Source organism: Paramormyrops kingsleyae, chromosome 10 (assembly GCF_048594095.1).
Source record: "Paramormyrops kingsleyae isolate MSU_618 chromosome 10, PKINGS_0.4, whole genome shotgun sequence".
NCBI lineage: Eukaryota > Metazoa > Chordata > Actinopteri > Osteoglossiformes > Mormyridae > Paramormyrops > Paramormyrops kingsleyae.
In genome coordinates, this window is record NC_132806.1 from 32,913,958 (window position 1) to 32,933,783 (window position 19,826).

General features: G+C 45.4%; 1 protein-coding gene across 1 annotated transcript; it reads left to right on the forward strand.

Annotated features, from left to right (window-relative positions):
• Positions 1-257: 257 nt before the first annotated feature.
• gabra6a (gamma-aminobutyric acid type A receptor subunit alpha6a) lies at positions 258-19,826 on the forward strand. The gene is made up of 12 exons (XM_072717051.1): positions 258-768; positions 884-980; positions 1,167-1,273; positions 2,093-2,160; positions 2,556-2,776; positions 3,283-3,365; positions 3,454-3,594; positions 4,885-5,037; positions 6,214-6,461; positions 7,799-8,043; positions 19,444-19,659; positions 19,766-19,826. The coding sequence occupies exons 2-12, from the start codon at positions 928-930 to the stop codon at positions 19,824-19,826; spliced, it is 1,596 nt and encodes a 531-aa protein (XP_072573152.1). The 5' UTR covers positions 258-768; positions 884-927.

Sequence of the window (19,826 nt, forward strand, 5' to 3'; positions counted from 1 at the left end):
TATAGTGTCTTATGCAGTGAGTTTTGCAGATATGTTTTTGGTGTAGCAACATGACTAATGGTATGAAGTTCAGTTATATAAACTATCTCTGTTTTTTTTGTATAATCTTCATCAATCCCATTTGGGAATATAAATATATACTCACACATTTCAAGGATAAAGATCTTGCCGGTAGTGATGGAATTAATTGTTGCAATGCTCACATCTACTCACTATCTCACTATCAACTTGTGTGAAAAATATGGTTCCATAGACACGTGACATCAGTCTCAGGAACCAATGGTCTGAATCCTGTAATTCTGCAGATTCCCTGAGTCATTCAGACATATATGTCAAGGGGGTCACACTAAAACGTCCTGAGGAATTTTGTCTCCTAAAATTTTTCTGAAATGCGTAATTCATATTCTGGAGCACTTGATAAACACTGGTATTTACTTACTTACTTACTTACATTTTTACTTACTTTTTTAATGGGTTCTATCTGAATCAGAGATCATAAGCACTCAAAGTTTACATGCTTTGTAATGTAATTCCACATTTAATTGCATAAAAATTAATTTAACATAAGTGCAATGGTATACCTGACATCCTGCACATCGAAAGCACTTTTGTCGTAATTTTGCCCTACAAGGAAAACAACATCCCCTAACTAGAGCCCACTAATTCCCTGCTGACGGATTTCTTCCTTTAATCTTCCACCACGCCACAAGGGATTATTGTCAAAGTCCTCGCTGCCTGTTCCATTTCTTGGACATCACTACTCTAATTGTAAGTTCTAATTCTTCCGAAGCATTTAGGTGAATTGTTAAGCAAACAAATAGACATCTTGCAGCCTTCCAACAAAAGTTTGGATGATTTTGCTCATGATTGGCAATTTTTTCAGGATTTATCCATGGAGCATGTGAAGTGAAAGGGACCTAACTGAGCATGGAGTATAACAGAGGCACAGTGTCCTTGGTCGCTTGGACATTTGTGTTTTGGTGAGTGTTTTATATTACTAAGATCTACTGAAGACACATCTTCAAGTTAATTTTGATATTTCCTCAAATACAACAAATGCTTCCTAGATTATTTAATTTTTAATATTTAAGTTAAAAATAAAGGTACATGCTATGCTATTACATTTCAGTTGTATACAATGTAAGTTGTGCCGCCTGTATTTACAGTTTTAGCAAAGTTTGGGGAGGCCAGCAAATATACTGGGATAACATTACGCAGATTTTGGATGCGCTACTTCACAACTATGACAACAGGCTGAGACCTGGATTTGGAGGTAATATATGACACTGATGAGTCTATTTCGATCACTTCTACCCAGATCAGCTTAAAGACATAGTAAATACCTTGTAGCATTAAAACCTTGTCTTTAACGGAGGACTTAAGGAGACAGTCTGATTGTGGTGTGGGGGCAGAAGACATCTTTGCCCCCACGCCTTTAAAATATTTGTCGTCTCCAGTTTTAAAAACTAAAAACCAGTTTGGAGGCGCATCGGTAGAGCACACTGGAGTACTTGCCAGCCTGACCGATTCTCACAACAGGAAATATTAAACCATATACTCCTCCTCGGTCTCTCAGGTTGGCTGACCAGCTCCTTCTCAGTGTGCCCAGGACTAGTCGGAAGCTGAGGGGATCGGGCCTTTGCGGTGGTAGCACCTAAATTGTGGAATGAGCTGCCTTTATATGTCAGACAAGCATCCTCTACATCTGTTTTTAAATCACTTCTCAAAACACATTTGTTTACTTTGGCCTTTGGTACAGCATGACATGTTGACATTTTTAATTTGTTTCTTGTTATATTTTTTACTTTTATTCTATTTTTATTTTATTATTTTTAGTCTATTTTAATTTTAATGTACTTTAGATGTGATATTAAGTTTATTTTTGGCATTTATTCATATTCTGATACACTTGTAGCACTTTGGTCAACTCCGTTGTGTGAAAGTGCGTTATAAATAAAGTTGCCATTGTCATTGCCAAACCATTTGTTCATTTGCAGTTCCATACTTTTTGAATAAATTAAAAAAAATGTAGTTTAACTTGATAATGAATGTTATTCTGTTAAATCCCACCATGTTTTTGAAACACTTTCAGGTCATGTTGATGAAATCAAAACGGATATCTTTGTGATTAGCTTTGGCCCAGTGTCGGACGTTGAAATGGTAGGTGGCTGCTCATAACTCTTTATCTTTATCCTTAAGTAGAATAAAATCAAATGTTCACAAATAAGCTAGTTCAACTGCGAGACACAAACAATAACTTGCTTCACAGTCACCTGTCTCAGATATGCTCGTTTGCCCTGGTGTCTTTGCTGTGGCTTCTGTCATTTAAGGTGGATTAGGAATTTTTATCAGCTTGACACCTAGGGCAAACTATGGTGTTTTATGCGTATCGTGCACTCAAAAGTTAACATTCCTGGCATTCTCCTTAATCAGTTAAAAATTAATGTATTGCTGAAATCTATCAATCTATCTGTATGTTGAATTTTTTCTTTTTAAATCTACAAATGAAACGTTCGGATGCAGCACATGCTCACACAAACTGTGGACCATTGTAGGAGTACACTATTGATGTTTTCTTCCGTCAAACATGGTTGGATGAGAGACTGAGATTTAATGGGCCCGTTGACGTCCTGCACCTCAACAACCTCATGGTCAACAGGATCTGGACACCAGACACCTTCTTCAGAAATGGAAAGAAGTGTAGAACCCACAGCATGACTTCTCCAAACAAGATGTTTCGCATAATGAAGAATGGAACTGTCCTCTACACAATGAGGTCAGCTTGGGTGGCCTTTTCCTAAACCATTAGAAGAAATTGCTCTTCCTTTGGTGGTTTGACTTCCTTTTTCCATCAGTTGATGCATGTCTATGTAACGAAACTTACAATCAGACCTCTGCCGGCGTATATAATGTTTTTGTGGGAAAACAAGACCTTCCAAATCTTAAATGTTTTTGGAAGATTTCTATTTTGAAAAGGGAAGTGACAGTGTACAGTGGTACAGTGGACTGGTGCAGTGACTAAGTCAGATGCCCCCTGCGCTGAGTGGCCAGAGATTAATGCCACTGGGCTCGCCTGCGAGGCCAGAAACGTTAAGCTGTGCTCAGTGCCTTGCAGACGCTGCTGTGCCCGAAAACCTCACATTAGCACATACTCACATTAATAGCCGAGTATTTGGCGAATTACTCAGATATCCTCACACTAGCTTAGTATTCCTGTAATGTGCCGGAAATAGCACTCTCCAGTTTCAGGCACATGGATGAAGCTGTTGGTTGTGCACGCAGACTGACCATCAATGCGGAGTGTCCAATGAGACTGAGGGACTTCCCAATGGATGGCCATGTCTGCCCTCTCAAATTTGGCAGCTGTAAGCAGGCCTTTCTTACATTCAGGCTACTTTAGCCAGGTACCTAATGACTAATCCCTGACGTGACAATGTCTGTCTCAAAACGCAGATGGCTATGCAAACACTGAGGTCGTTTACACCTGGATGAAGGGGCCGCTCTCATTGGATGTACCCAAAGAGTCATCAAGCTTGCTGCAGTATGACTTGGTGGGACAAACATTATCCAATGAAACTCTGAGGCTGAACACAGGTCAGCGCAAAGGTCATGGCGCAAATACCAGAAGTGTTCTGTTCTTTTGCACCATTGATGTGGTATAATATGTCACAGTCGTGGTATTTAAAAATGTCTTTTTCCTGCCTTATCTTGCTCTCCATGACACACAGAAACATTTACAGGTGAGAGTTTAGCAGTGAAGGGCAGCCACCTGCAGCAGCATCCATAGAGCTGGGGGTTAAGGGCCTTACTCAAGGGTCCAGAGATGCAACTATTCTTTTGAAGTTAGGACTTGAACCAGCAACCTTCTGCTCACAGGCACAGAGGCTTATCCCACTGAGCCGCACGCTCCCCCTACTCAGATGTTAAATACAAAGCATATTAACTGGGGACATGTCTAACCTCGACTTCACAGCTATTTACTATAACCTCAGTGATGTCACAGAAACTGACTCTGACCTCACTACAGAACAAAAGTGATTCACCCACCTCCCTCTGCATATGCAGCCCCCTTATAAATGTGTCTGAGTAAATGTGATTCATTTTGAAAGCAGCACATTTAAGCACACTGTGCTCGATTTAGAAGTGCTGTGGCTCCCAGCAGACGGAGTGCGTGCCGCGCTCACCGAGTCGCCGCTCTTAATTATATTTGCTGAAGTACTTATGATTCAGAGAGCAAGCTACCTCAGCACGACTCGCATGTCACTCCAGTGATAACAAAAATGGATCCGTCGGCGATGGCAGGACCCTGGACTGGGCAGCTCTGATGCTGAGCTTTTTCATGTTGTTGGACATTATAATTTTAGACACAAGAAACAAAAAGAGAACATGTACAAGCACAGTGTTCAGTGGACAGAAGATGGATGGATGGATGGATGGATAGATGGATGGATGGATGGATGGATGGATGGATGGATGATTTTCATTATAAATATAACACATCAAAATAAGTCAACACAGCTATAGAACAAACTTTTCTTCCCAAAGAGGTTGATATTTACTTAGTACTCTGAATTCACCAGCACTCTCATCTTGTCTCCTTTATTAAATAACAGTGTTGGCCCCCTTACATTGAGCTAATTGTATGACTCACCTAAGAAATTTCTATCTAATTCCCTTGAAATAGTGTGAAATCTTTTTACACATATCTGGGCCTTTGTTGTTATTCTAAATCTACCATGTTCCTCTGATACAGATTCCTTACACAATATGTATTTTTTCTGAACTGTCCAAGTGAAGATTACTTTCTGAGTAGCCCTGGCATTTTTAGAAGCCGACACACACTTGCAGTTGCTTTTTCCATTTACCAATTTCTTCTTCTTCTAGGCGAATACTCTGTGCAAGTAATCTATTTCATGCTGGAGAGGAAACTGGGATACTACCTCATTCAGACATACATACCGCTGATCATGACTGTTGTGATGTCACAAGTTGTGTTCTGGATCAACAAAGAGTCCGTCCCGGCGCGAACCACGGCTGGTAGGCCACCTCCTGCTTCTCCGTCTGTCCCCATTTTGAACTGAAGGGTTGGTGCCACAGAACGTAGGCGCAGATACCAAAAGACTGCATGCGCAGGAGCTCCAGAAGTCGCATGTGTTTAGCTGGTTAGTTTGTTGTCTTACAGTATTTCTCAGGAAAGTTCCTCTCCAGTAAAAGAGGGACACCGACTCTTAGGCTGTTGTGTTTACGCCTCTGACGAGCTTCTATGAATAACAATAAAAAATTTAAAACAAATCGCATGTAACTGCAAGATGTTCTGTGAGGTTCCTGCAAAAAAAAAAATATATTTTTATCATCTGTGGTGTGTTTTGGCGCCTGCCCAGGGTTGGTTCCCGCCCGCACCCATTGTTCCCAGGATAGGCTCCAGGCCCCCTGTGACCCCAGTGGGGATTATGCGGTTACGATAATGGATGGATGGATGGATTTTTATCATTTTCCATTATTATTTGATGCTACTTTGTGCATGTCAGGCATCTTCATTATGTGGTTAAGCTCCCAGCAGTCCAGTATATAAAAACTTGATTTACAAATTTCTAAAGAAATGCCCCACCCACTATGACAAAAGCAAGTATAAATTTTCCTCCCTTTTAACATTTTATATTAAGCAGCTCATTTTCCTCTAAATGGGTCTGACATTTGTCACTAATAAATATTCAAAGGCCACTTATGCACAATGCTTAATTGGGTACTTAGAAAACTCACTCAATTACCAGAATTTCATGTGTAGAGATAAGATTTTGTTTATGCTGTTGTCTTGCATTGTAGATATGGAAATCCTTCTGGAAGGACTGAATTTATACCCTGTAACAATACAGTGCTGTGTGTAATCCATACTCTGTGCAAGACATTGCTCTTTCTCGCTACTTTATGTCTGTTCAGTAGAAATGACTGAGCTGAATGTCCATTGTCTCTCTCTGAATGTCCATTGTCTCTCACTGAATGTCCATTGTCTGTCTCTGAATGTCCACTGTCACTCTCTGAATGTCCACTGTCTCTCTCTGAATGTCCACTGTCTCTCTCTGAATGTCCGCTGTCTCTCTCTGAATGTCCACTGTCTCTCTCTGAATGTCCATTGTCTGTCTCTGAATGTCCGCTGTCTCTCTCTGAATGTCCACTGTCTCTCTCTGAATGTCCCTCCTGTGCCGCGTATCCCAGGCATCACCGCTATGCTGACCATGACCACGCTGAGCATTGGGGCCCGACACTCCCTGCCGAAGGTGTCCTACGCCACCGCCATGGACTGGTTCATTGCCGTCTGCTTCGCCTTTGTTTTTTTAGCCCTCATTGAATTTGCTGCCGTCAACTACTTCTCCACCATGAGAGCCAACCAGGCGCTGCGGAGGGCTTCACGTGCGGCTGCTTTGGAAGCCACAGCTGTGGCGAGCGGCAGCGAGAATGGGCCGGTAATTAACCCACCCGGCGTGACGACACAGCGGGGGTGCCGCATCCATGCAGCCACATACTTAACTCACGAAGGCCCAAGTCTGGTCTTTGAGCAGAAGTTCTTCTTCTGCACTGCTCAGATTCCATTTCATTTGAGCAGCGCAAATAAAGGTTGGCATCAGGAATACATCGGCGGTTTCATCTCACTTCCATCCTCTGAAAGGTCTAGCAGTTGTTCTTAAATCTTTCCAGTTCTGTCTTAGATACAAAGGCTGTGATACATCATAAAGGCTAAAGACACATGGATCCCGAGGGCATGCAGGCTGTCCTGAGCATAATCACACACTTAGCACATGGACTTTGTGGGACCAGGGGTGTGGTCATGGTTTAGCCCAGTGCTGCATCTCTTACAAGCAAAGCGGATTGTTTTTTATTTACTTCTGGGACCATGTAAGGTCCATGTGCACTGTTTTGTTTGGATACCAGTAGAGCGTACGTTATTGCTCCCAGAAGACCGTGCCATGCCTTCTGGGAGCTGGCCCACGCGGTACACTCATCGCTACCGTTTCAGAAAGGGCCTCAGCGCCTCCCCGCAGAATCCCCCACGTCCACCGGGCGCGTGCCGCCATCAGCAGCTGACATTTGAAGCCACAACCTGGTCCGTGATGGAAGGCATTCAAAAAGCAACGCCCCCTGCTGGCTGTTGCCACGGCGCTCTGGGCGCGCTCCCAAGCCTCTCTTAAAGCCAAAGGAGCCCTTTTCACATGTCAGGCCGGCGGGTAGGCTAACTGCTTCACCCTGCCTTACCTTTCTGTTGCTGTTTTTATTCTCTTACTTAATTTGTCAGAATCGTATATGGCTGTACGTCTGTTGAACCTGTTGTTGACTAGCTCTGGTCATCTAAACCCGCCCTCGTGGTCTCCGTCCACAAATGCCTCAACTCCTCTCCTCTTGATTCTCCTCCCCCTTTCACTCAGTATCACATGGTAGTGCCCTGCCTCAGAGATAGGCTGGGGGCCCTCTCAGACAGGCTCTGCCAAGTGGACTGCTCCATTCACACTGCGATCCACAGGGAATGCCGCTCAGCGTCTCTCGCCACTGACTGCCGGTCAGCCCGCAGTTCCCCGGCCAGCCTGTAGGGGTCGCTCCTGCCGCGACCACCTGAGAGGCTGCCTCAGAACAAAGGCAGACCAGCTTTAAGTCACACTGGCACCTTGCATCAAGCGCCCTGTTTTCTGGCAGAGCTACCCTGAGCCACTTAAGAGAGACATGCTAATGACCTGGCCCCTCCCCTGGCTCCTCCCCCGGCCCCTCCTCCTGCCCCTCCCTGGCCCTCCCCCCTCTGCTCACGCCACAGGCACCGCCCCACAGCAAAAGCCCGAGGCGGAGGAAAAGCTTGCTGTTTTGCGGGGAGCAGCTAGGGGCTACGCGGTTGCCAGCCTTCCTCCTGCAGGACTCCGCCATCCCATCTACACGCACCTACATGACGGGCACCAGCACCATCGACAAGTACGCCCGTCTGCTCTTCCCGCTGTCATTCGGGGCGTTCAACCTCATCTACTGGCTTGTTTACCTCACCAAGGACACCATGGAGACCCCAAGGTGCCGTTTTCTGCGCATCACAAAATCCTCAATTATATTTGCGTGAGACTTTTATGCGTTTAATTAAATTCATATAGATATCTCACATTGTATATCAAACAACCTGTCGTTGCTATGAACTTTTCAGATTAAAGATTTCGGATTTAAATTCCACTCACAGCCCACAGTGCCTGATGTCAAATACATTATTCCGCCATGGAAATTTTAAATTTAAATGAAATAGGCCACTGATTATTGTAGACAAGATTCACCAAGTACAGAACAATGTTCCATCCTGCAAAACAGGCTAATGAAAACCTTGAATGGCGGGAGATTTTAACTCACCGTGAACTCCCTCTGAATTAAACTTCTTTAACGAGTTAACAGGCCTTACGGGGAACGGCTGCCCATGTGAGGAGGCTGATCCCCTCACTGCCCCCCTGTCCATGTGAGGAGGCCGATCCTCCCACTGCCCCCCTGTCCATGTGAGGAGGCCGATCCTCTCACTGCCCCCCTGTCCATGTGCGGAGGCCGATCCCCTCACTGCCCCCCTGTCCATGTGAGGAGGCCGATCCTCTCACTGCCCCCCTGTCCATGTGAGGAGGCTGATCCCCTCACTGCCCCCCTGTCTATATGCGGAGGCCGATCCCCTCACTGCCCCCCTGTCCATGTGAGGAGGCCGATCCCCTCACTGCCCCCCTGTCCATGTGAGGAGGCCGATCCCCTCACTGCCCCCCTGCCCATGTAAACATGCCGCTAGTGTCCTCTCCCGTCTGTCTCCACACAGAGAGTCCCGCTGAGCACCACCCCCCCGAGGATGCGGCCGCAGGCTCGATCAGTCCAGGAAGTCGTCCCCTTGTCCCTCTGCTGTCTGCTTTACCATGAACGACTGTTAGGAGGTGCATTTTGTAGAAGGAACCCAGTTAAACATTCAGCATTTTTATTTGCAATTGAAAGATTCCTCTCCTATTTACTTTGGTCTTTCCGCTTTTGTCTGTCCTGGAGGGAGTGACAGATTAGTACCGCCTCACCAGCTTAAAGCTGACACATATACAAAGTGAAAACGATGACAGTAGCATTTTTAATAATTCTGCACGCTGTTTCACTCCGTAAAATCTATAGCTTTCATTGCTGTTGCTTGTTGGGATTAACATGCCTCAGATTTCAAGAAACAAGCCATTCAGAAGTATATTTGTTTAATTTTTACATAGATATACATGATTTACAAACTCAGCTGTTAAATCCTCCCTATCAGACCAAACCGACTCAGTGACCTGTTCAGAAATCTGTTTATCTAAGTAGATGCTGTATTATTCATTCACCAGGAATCTCTCTTCCATTAGACCGACGCTTCTGGGCCAGCTTGCTTCCTGTCGCTATTCCCTCTGTAGAAGGCTGCAGGGCTTGTTGTTTTATGTTCAGGCAAACAAATACAGAGATATACTTTATCAATCACCCAGCTGTTTGCCCGTGACTTTATTTTACATAACAACAGGGAGAAAACAATCAACTCGCAGAATTTAAGGAAGGCCTGCACCATCCACAGGACAGGCAAAATTTGGGAGGATCCGGCTGATAGGACGGTTCAGACTCCAAAGGGGGTATTAACAACGCAACACTGCCCCCAGTCACCTTTCCGGTCACCAGTCCAGTTTCCAGCTGTTGGAATAGAACATTCTACCATAAATATACTGTTAGCCAGCTGGAACAAACGACCAGCATAATCACTAAGGAGGTGATTATAAATTCTAAGTTAATGTACGTAAATTACTCCAGCAGTCACTTGTCAGCAATGCAGTGTAATCTTCTGTTTATATGGGCAAAAATTAATGTCCCTGCAGCTTAAGTTTCTATCAGCCAAATGCTGTTTGTAATACATCTGTGTTTTTCAGCTGTTCTCCAGGAGAGTGGTGATTTGCGGGTGACTGCATAATACACACAACTAGGCTGTGTCAGGCGTGACCCGCTTGTTAAAAATACAAACAGATTCTGGAGGTATTATGTCACAGTTGCAGATCTTGATGGCAACTGCTTCACATTCAGTGGGCATGCAAACCATCGGTGTATCAGCGGCAATGATCATATGCTGTTTTTGTACTTTGACCTTCCTATTGGGATTGTGTTTGACCAGAATTAAAGTAAGCAATTCTGCACCAGTGCTTTGATTATGCAGTGAAATTTATTACTGTGTCACTCACCAAAAATATTATATATATATATATATGTTTCTGAGCCATGATAACACAGTGAAAGTAGGCAGAATTACTTTATGATTAGGCATAAGCTCTAGAAGTATGTTTGTGATGATTTATGGGACCTGCGAACAGTGTCAGAGTCATAAGCATTTCAATTCTCCCAATGTGTTCGGAAAACGGAATGTTCTGGAAGGACATGGCATGCTGTGTCCATCAAACCTTATGCAGAGACCCAAATGATAATAAAATTCCTAGATATTAAAAGAGCGGGATCACAGTGAACAGAATCTTCATTACACGCACCTATGAGTTCAGTGCGGAAATGATGAAAGACTGTAGGAAAGGGAGCTAGAGCATAAAAACGCGGGATGAACAGGACCTGTGAGGTCACGTAAAATTGTATAGTGTCTCTGCCAGCCAATCAACAGAGTCAGCCCTTCATTCTAAGAAGAAGCTGCTTCAGTCGGCCAGGAACCACCAAGACTGATCCTTCACCATTGGACGTCTTACCTATTAAAATCGGACAGCAATTAAATGATCTAGTTCTGCCCATTCACGAGTCAGGTCAGGTTGGTGAACATGCCCTAATGCAGCGCATTGCTGCACCCACCACACAGCAAAACTCCTCAGGATCCCGGCTGGCGACCCCCCAGGCAGATACAAGGTCAAGGTCTAGGAAATGGCCATCCATCTGCGGCAGCCAGGTGTTACATGGGAGTCCCTTTGGCCTGGTCCAGCCACTTGGTTCCTCAGCAATGAGGATCCTACGAGCTGGATCACCATCAGGGAAACGCGCCACATGGCTGTAGTGTCGTAACTGAATAGTCACCAGAGACATGAATGTCGCTGCCGAGGTAAATCTCTTGACAAGGTCGCCATTCTCCCCGCATTCAGACTCACTACTGATGGCTGTGCCTAAGAAGTCATTAAATGCCTGGATCTTGGTCTTTAACCAGGTCACCCGCAATCCCAGACACTCAGACTCCTCACTCAGTCTCTCGAGAGCCCCAATCAGAGCCTTCATTGCATCATGGCATCTTCGGCAAAGTCAAGATCAGTAAATCTTTCTTCACCAATGGACGCCCCACAGCCGCTGGACCCACAACCCTGCCCAACACCCAGTCCATACAAGCATTGAACAGAGTAGGAGCAAGAACACACCCCTGGCGACCCCCAGAATCACCTGGGAAGCACACACAGCACTCACAGTACCAGTGTACAGGTCGGCCATGACATCCAGTGACTTCGGGGGGATCCCGCAAAGTCTCAGAGTGTCCCACGGCAACTCGATCACCTGAGTCAAACGCTTTACGAAAATCGACAAAGGCTGCAAAGAACCTCTGCCAATATTCGCACTTGTGCTCGATGAGAACCCTCAGTGTAAGGATACGATCGATGGTAGACCTCCTAGGCGTAAAACCAGACTGCTCCGGTGGCTGACAGACGAGCAAGTGATCACGGATCCTGTTAAGGATGACCCTAGCAAGGACCTTACCTGGCACTGAAAGCAGTGTTATCCCCTTGTAGTTGCCGCAATCCAGATGATCACCCTTCCCTTTCCAGATAGGCACTACAAGTCCCGTTTTCCAGTCAGGTAGGATGATGCCTGACTCCCAAATGGAATCAAAGATTGCCTGCAATGCCAGGAGGACAGGCTTACCACCAGCCTGGAGAAATTTACCCCAGATATCACAGATCCTTGCAGCCGTGCAATCTCAGTGAGATCGGGTGGTTCACAGCTGATCGGAGGATCAGCCATGAGAACCGTGGTCCCAGAGATGTCCAACATCCTAGCTGGAGGGTCAGCTTTAAACAACTGCTCAAAGTAGCCGGCCCAGAGGGACACAATTGCAGTGTCATCCATAAGGACCGTCCCATCACCCATCCTGACTACAAGTCTCAGAGGAACAGACTCAGATGTGCGTAATGCTTTGATTCCTCTGTAAGTAGGATGTGGATCACTAGACCACAGATGGTGTGTCACCTGCTCACAAATTTGTTTAACAAATGCCTCCTTATCTGCCCTCAGAGCCCTCCTTCTCAGTTCCCGGTACAGACTGGAGTTGCCACCAAGTCGTGCACTGTGACTCCTCCCAATAATATCGAGGGAGCCCTGCGAGATGAAACACCTCCTTCTGCGAACACTGTCAACACCAACACAGCCCTCAGCAACCTTCAGGGTCTTATCACAGAAGGTCTCCCACATCACATTAGAGTCAGCAGTCGCACCCAAGTCTGCAAGTTCCTCACACAAACTGCATGCAAACTCATCAGAAACAGCTTGATCTTGGAGTCTGGTTAAGTCCAGCCTCATTCTCCTAGTAGGTGGTAGCCTACTGAATGTAGCCCATTTACACATCTCATATTATTCTTAGTTATTGCTCCATACTATGACCATTTCAGGGCATTTTTGTTTCATCTCCATCTTGAGATCTTCCACAATCACTCTTTTATTGCAGACGCAGGACGCCACATATGCAAGGGTGGAGACGCTCTGACCACATGCCAGTTCATCACAGCAGAACGCTGTCTACTGTTCCATGCTTATCCATATCTCTGTTCTCCCAGCGCTGCAGGAAAATCCTATGCAGAATTGAGGTTTCTCTCCAAACATTTGTCTTTCCTGTTCAAATGGGAATACTTCACAGTTCTGCAATTATGAAACCGAAACTTAAAAATTACATATGCACTACTTGATTCTAACTTTGCATGAAATTTTAAGTCTTGTTTAAGTATCTTGTTTGCTCTTTAGGGGAGTTGGATTGGATATAATACATATTACATACATCATTACCCAACAGGTCATATACAGTACATGTATACACATAAAGTTAATGCTAACACAAAATCAGCAGCGATAAGCTCGTAAGCCTTTGACCAGATTGACATCACCCCCCGCCCTTCCATGCACACACACACACACACACACACACACACACACCTGTAAATAGTCATGAAGTGATTGGAGTTTCCAGCAGGATTTCAGGATGTCACTTTCTACATGCATTATGGGCCCAGCCTTGCTTCTCCCGCTGTGCACCATGTCACATGACTCCACACCGTTTAAACGAAGTGTGGTCCAGGTGTGAGTTGGGCTGGAAAAAAACATGTGAAAGTCTTATAAACAAAACAATTTAAAAATGTCTTGAAATCTCTGTTACCCCTGAGTATAATTTCAGCACAGAATAGAACAGAATTTTAAATCTCAAATCTTTATCTTAAAGAAACAGACCTTCAAGGTGAATGGTAAAGAGACAGCAGGCAGGTGTTTCAGGTAGGAAAGTACGTTAAGATTATCGGAGAGCATTTGCTTGTGAGGCCTGTCATTGGGGGTGGGGGGCGGCACAGACAGTGAGATGGCCAGCTTACATACAAGTCTGTCACTCCGTTTGAACGTAGATGCAAACAATATCTGAGAAATCCTTTTAACCTTTGGTTGAATTGAGTATTTATATTACTGAGAGACAGATAATGCATTGGTTTTGCATTCCATATTCACAAGCACAGTCTGTTAGGTAATGTGCTGATCTGGCCCATACCGGTCGCATCCAGACCAGGAAAGGCATAAAGCCCCCGGAACTTGGCTCTTCTAGCAGGTGTAACATGGAGAGCGCCACCTAATGGTGTACAGCCTGTATCTTACACCTATTTCAACTTTACCATTGTGATTGGTATGTCAATAAGCAGAGCATGCAGCATATTAGCTTTCCGCTGTTGCGTATGTGGTACTTGGTGTGTTCCTGGGAGATAGGAAGACATGGAAGAGACAGTGCATAAGAGGAAGAAAAAGATGAGGTTAGGCAAGTAACTGCGACCTCATGTTCAGGTTCTCATCGGTTTGTAGCACCTTAACACAATAGACATGTCTGTTCTTCTCCAATAGCAGGCTGTCAAACACGGTCCATCCATTTTCAAGAGATTGACGAGTCCCGAGACAGAAAGAAATGGACCGTAAAGAAGAAAATAAAAAAGAATAAATATCAGAATCACAGATGTGGGTCCTGTCTATTGTGTTTGATTTGCTAAGATGTGCCCAGCAAGCAGCAGTTCTGCGGGATGGAGCTCAGTCACGTCCCACACGTCTCCGCACACGGCAAAGGTGCTTCATTGTGTTGACACGGCTCACTGAGCACAGGCATCTGTATGACACTGAGAAATCCACCGCATATCAATTTACCGCTTGCTTGTTTGGTCTTTTTCTAAAAATACGTTCAATTTGGAGGCCAGCTATTAATTTACATATGTATCAAAACATGCTCTCTCTCTTCCTTGGTGTTGGAAAAGTTTCTCAGGGTCTGGGGGGGGACACCAGACACCCAGGAAAATGGAGTCTGTTGCTCCCGTCGACATTCATGTCCACGGAACTCCCACAGCAAAGTCTGGTATCCCTACTGGTCTTGACATAGCAATGTGGGGGTATAGAGATCCAGACTGCACACACCCAGAGGTGACAGCTGGCCTCTCGGGTCACCTGGCTCTTAAAATCTCCACCTGCTCTCTGTGTGGGACCCCAAAACATTCTCAGGATGCGCTCCAGTCTATCCAGCCTCCAGTCAGTCAAGGTCCTTTACATCCAGCCCTATTCACCAGCATGAATTTCCCGCTCTAAACTGAACATGAACCCTGCATCTAACACAAAAAGAACCCAAAAGCTCGATGACTAGGGAGCTAATGGCTTCTGAATATGTGTGCTTGACCCATACTTGTGTTCTTGCTATCCGTTTCACGTCATCTTCCATTGCCAAAGCCCAGTTCCAATACTGAAGGGCAGAAGTACAAAGGACAGTCAAAATCCCCAGATGCCCCATTCCAAACATGAAGGATACATTGGTTGCATCATTGCCAAAGGAGACCAATCCCATGATTCACTGCGTTCCAAGTTCGTTCCTTGAGAGGCAAGTAAGCAAGACCGCTCTTGCCAGGATCTTTGCCTTCTTGGGATTGAGAAACACTCAATGTGACGACCCCAGGGGGCTTCCCGCACCTGCACTGAGGCACTGGAGAGCGGAAGGAGCGCCACAGAGTCCAATCAACCCTGGACTGCCATGATGCTTGACTGGAGCAGGCAGATGGGTACAAGGCGTGGTTGACGGGGTGGCACCGCCCTCATCTCAGCAGGGCTGGTTTCGCCTTGGCTGATCATCAAGGGCCTCATCAGGCGTCTATGGAGAATTAAAGTGGACGTGGGCGTTGCAGCTGGCTTTGGGGGGATCTCCGGCTGAAGGCGTCGAGAGCAGAGTCATTGCGGATTTCTGCAGGGCTCTCGGGAAGAGCTTGAAGCACTAATAGGAGCATGACCTCAGCCCTTCAGCTCTCTGCCGGGCTGCTAGCTGCTCACCTAGGTGCCCCAGAGCCAGTCACCGAAGCATTTGGATGAGCGAGATCGCAACGTCATTGAAGGCAGGCGTCCAAGAGAATCCACAGGGATACAGCTAAATGTCCTGCTGATCCCCAGCCAAGCCTCCTTCTTTATGGATAACAGACACTTAGGCACTTCTTCCCAGAAGGACTCTGCTGATGATGCTACAGCAGGACAGTAGGACAGATGAGGACAGATGAGGACAGATGAGGACAGGGAGGTCACTGTCATACAACATAATGGGATCTACACACCTTATATACACAAAAATAAGTTAAACGATGAGGACAGATGAGGACAGGGAGGTCACTGTCATACAACATAATGGGATCTACACACCTTATATACACAAAAATAAGTTAAACGATGAGGACAGATGAGGACAGGGAGGTCACTGTCATACAACATAATGGGATCTACACACCTTATATACACAAAAATAAGTTAAACGATGAGGACAGATGAGGACAGGGAGGTCACTGTCATACAACATAATGGGATCTACACACCTTATATACACAAAAATAAGTTAAACGATGAGGACAGATGAGGACAGGGAGGTCACTGTCATACAACATAATGGGATCTACACACCTTATATACACAAAAATAAGTTAAACGATGAGGACAGATGAGGACAGGGAGGTCACTGTCATACAACATAATGGGATCTACACACCTTATATACACAAAAATAAGTTAAACGATGAGGATAGATGAGGACAGGGAGGTCACTGTCATACAACATAATGGGATCTACACACCTTATATACACAAAAATAAGTTAAACGATGAGGACAGATGAGGACAGGGAGGTCACTGTCATACAACATAATGGGATCTACACACCTTATATACACAAAAATAAGTTAAACGATGAGGACAGATGAGGACAGGGAGGTCACTGTCATATAACATAATGGGATCTATACACCTTATATACATAAAAATAAGTTAAACGATGAGGACAGATGAGGACAAGGAGGTCACTGTCATACAATATAATGGGATCTACACACCTTATATACACAAAAATAAGTTAAATGATGCCCTATTCTCAAGTGTAGCCGCAGTGAAAGGCAATAGACACTTATTATTAACCAGCAAACAACACACTTATTTATGAGTTTTGAAGAACCTCCCTCAAAGCATTATGGGGTGGCACCCCCTGATATGGCTGCAACACTTTCTGACTCATCATTTTACTTTCATGCTTATATGGGCAACATAAACCAATTCCTTTTACAAAACCAGCACATATTCCTTAAAAGATCAATGAAACTAACAGCAAATAACAGATCTGCAATCGTCATTCGAGCACATTTTCATAGCATGAAAACAAAATGTAAATTAGCATACAAATCCAATCAGTTTTACATTTATTTACAGTGTCACAGTTTCACATTTTAATATGTGTATTTAATGAGTATCTAAATGAGCGGAATTTTCATCCACAAATGTGTAACAAGCAAGGCACATGCATTATGCATATCTTTCTGAGCTGAGGTGAAAAAAACAACTCTACACTGAAAAATAAAAGAGAATCCTTTTAACTGTTGTGTGTGTTCAGTTTCCATATAATAATCTAATAAGAATCATTTGTGTTTAATTTGATAGGGAATAGACTGGTCTAATTAAAATCTCTGAAGTGTCTTGAATAAAAATAATATGCCTTTAGATTCCAAGCATATCCCTGTCTGAGGAAGAAAAATGAAAAAAGACTATTTAACAGGACGTGTCTCACCTTTAAGCCCATATCTCACATGCCTTTATTGTTCAGCTGTATCCTAGAGAAGAATGTGTGGAGACACGTAGACTGCAGGCCCACTGGCGAGATGAGGATTATGTCAGAATCTCAGAGCAGATTCCCTGCACTCAGCCTAAACAGCTCAGCAGGGTGGAGAACGTGTTTGGCTTGATTTTTCGGCCGTCGAGCAGAAACTTGCTGATGTAAATGTCTGATTCTGCAAAACTCATGGAAACACTGTTCAATCTTGCCATGATGGAAGAGGAAAGCAATGTATTGTACCATGTTTTACCCTCTCCCACCGCTGTCAGTCAGCACAAGGCCCGCATGCAGCCTCTCAGCAGATGGTGGTTGTGGGATGCACAGACCCTAGTGGGCTTCCTGTAGCCGGCCTAATGACTGGCTTATATGTTGTGATTTTCAGAACATATCAACCCTGCTCAGATCACACAGACAGATGCAGGAGGGCCACTGCAACCGGCATCCATCATCAAAGGCAACTCAGGCTCACTAGTGACCCACATTACAAGCCAGTAAGGATGCTGTAAAGTTCAGCGCCTGGTGTTTAATGAGCGCATCCTTTAACGGTTTGGGCTGAAATGCGTGTGGCTTGTTTGCATGACGGTTTTGTTTAATGTTTCCTGCCCAGACACAGCAGAAGCAAATTAGTATGTTAGCAGACCATGGTGTAGCTCTGTATTGTTCCTGTCACATAAATAAATGCATCAATAAATCAGACTCAGTCCACCAGATGAAGGCAACAGTAACAGATTGTGCATCTGAACAACAGTCAAAGCAGTTTCATTTAGAAGCTACACACCTGCCAACCCGCTGTTTCGGTCCAGACTGGGACTCCTGTTCTAGGTGCAGGAGATGGGGTTCTAAGTCTAAGCAGGGCACTGCCACATTATCCAAATGCATCTTGGGATTGTTTTCTACTTCTTCAGATGCCTCTCTGTAGGTTGCCATTCAGAGAGATTATCCCCCGTACTGAGAGCGAGTGACCAGGCTGTCTCATGCTCGTAGACGACTCCTACAAGACATCGTACTATGGTGTGACTTTGTGCCATTCAGTTGTCTGTAAATTCTTCCCGCTTTGATCTTTTCACCAATGCTGGGGAACACGCACCCCTGGGAAGCAGCCCGCATCAGGGGAGGCATACAGACCAGGTTCGGCTTCTGTGGCCAGCGCAAGCAGCCGTGCAGCCGCACATCACAAACACTTTACATAATGCATGAGCTGTCCTGCACCCCCACGCCTTTCCATCACTGGAGGGCAGATCCACTTAGGATGCATGCAGCAGGGTTTGCAGAACCTTCCCGGAAGGGATTCTACCCACCTGCCATTGCAATATTCGCCTAGCAGAGGCAGAGCGAGTAACCAACACTGAGCTATAACTTCGAAAGCTGGGTAGGAAAATACTAGGCAGTTACTAAAAGGTGAACGTTTCTAGGTAAAACTGATTTAGGACAAATAAAATGCTAATGCTCATTAATTAAGAAACCAATGCTTCATGCCTACATGATCTCATTATATTCCCTCCTTAACAACACTTCCTGCTTCTACTAAAAGCATTTAATGCAGAGAATGTTATTAATTCCTAATCATACACACTGCAAACTCCAGATCAGTTTTTGGTGTGTCACTGTTTAAAGGTATTGTGGGAAGGGGGAGGGCAGTGGGTAGCACTCTTACCTCACACCTTCTGAGGTGTGGATTCGGATCCTCTACACCCCTTGTATGTGTGTGTGTGTGTGTCAGGCATGTATTACATTGTGGGGACCAAATGTCTGCACAATGTAATAGAAACCTGTTATTTTGCTGTTTTAGGGACCATTTTTTCTGTGTTTTTTTCATCGTTATAAAAGTCTGTAACTGCAATCAAAAAACTAGAAATGCCAAAAGGTGTGTATTTTGTTTGGTTACTTATGGTTAAGGTAAGACTGGGTAGGAGCTAAGGTTTTAGGAATTTAGGAATTAGGGTTTTTCCCATTTTTATGAATGGAGAGTGAATATGTGAACTGCGTGTGTGTCTGTGGGTGTGCCCTGTGCAGGGCTGGTACCCCGTCTCAGGTGCCCCCTGCCTGATACCCTGTGCAGGGCTGGTACCCCGTCCCAGGTGCCCCCTGCCTGATACCCTGTGCTGGGCTGGTACCGCGTCCCAGGTGCCCCCAGCCTTATACCCTGTGCTGGGCTGGTACCCTGTCCCAGGTGCCCCCTGCCTGATACCCTGTGCTGGGCTGGTACCCCGTGCCAGGTGCCCCCTGCCTTATACCCTGTGCAGGGCTGGTACCGCGTCCCAGGTGCCCCCTGCCTTATACCCTGTGCAGGGCTGGTACCGCGTCCCAGGTGCCCCCTGCCTTATACCCTGTGCTGGGCTGGTACCCCGTCCCAGGTGCCCCCTGCCTTATACCCTGTGCTGGGCTGGTACCCCGTCCCAGGTGCCCCCTGCCTGATACCCTGTGCTGGGCTGGTACCCCGTCCCAGGTGCCCCCTGCCTGA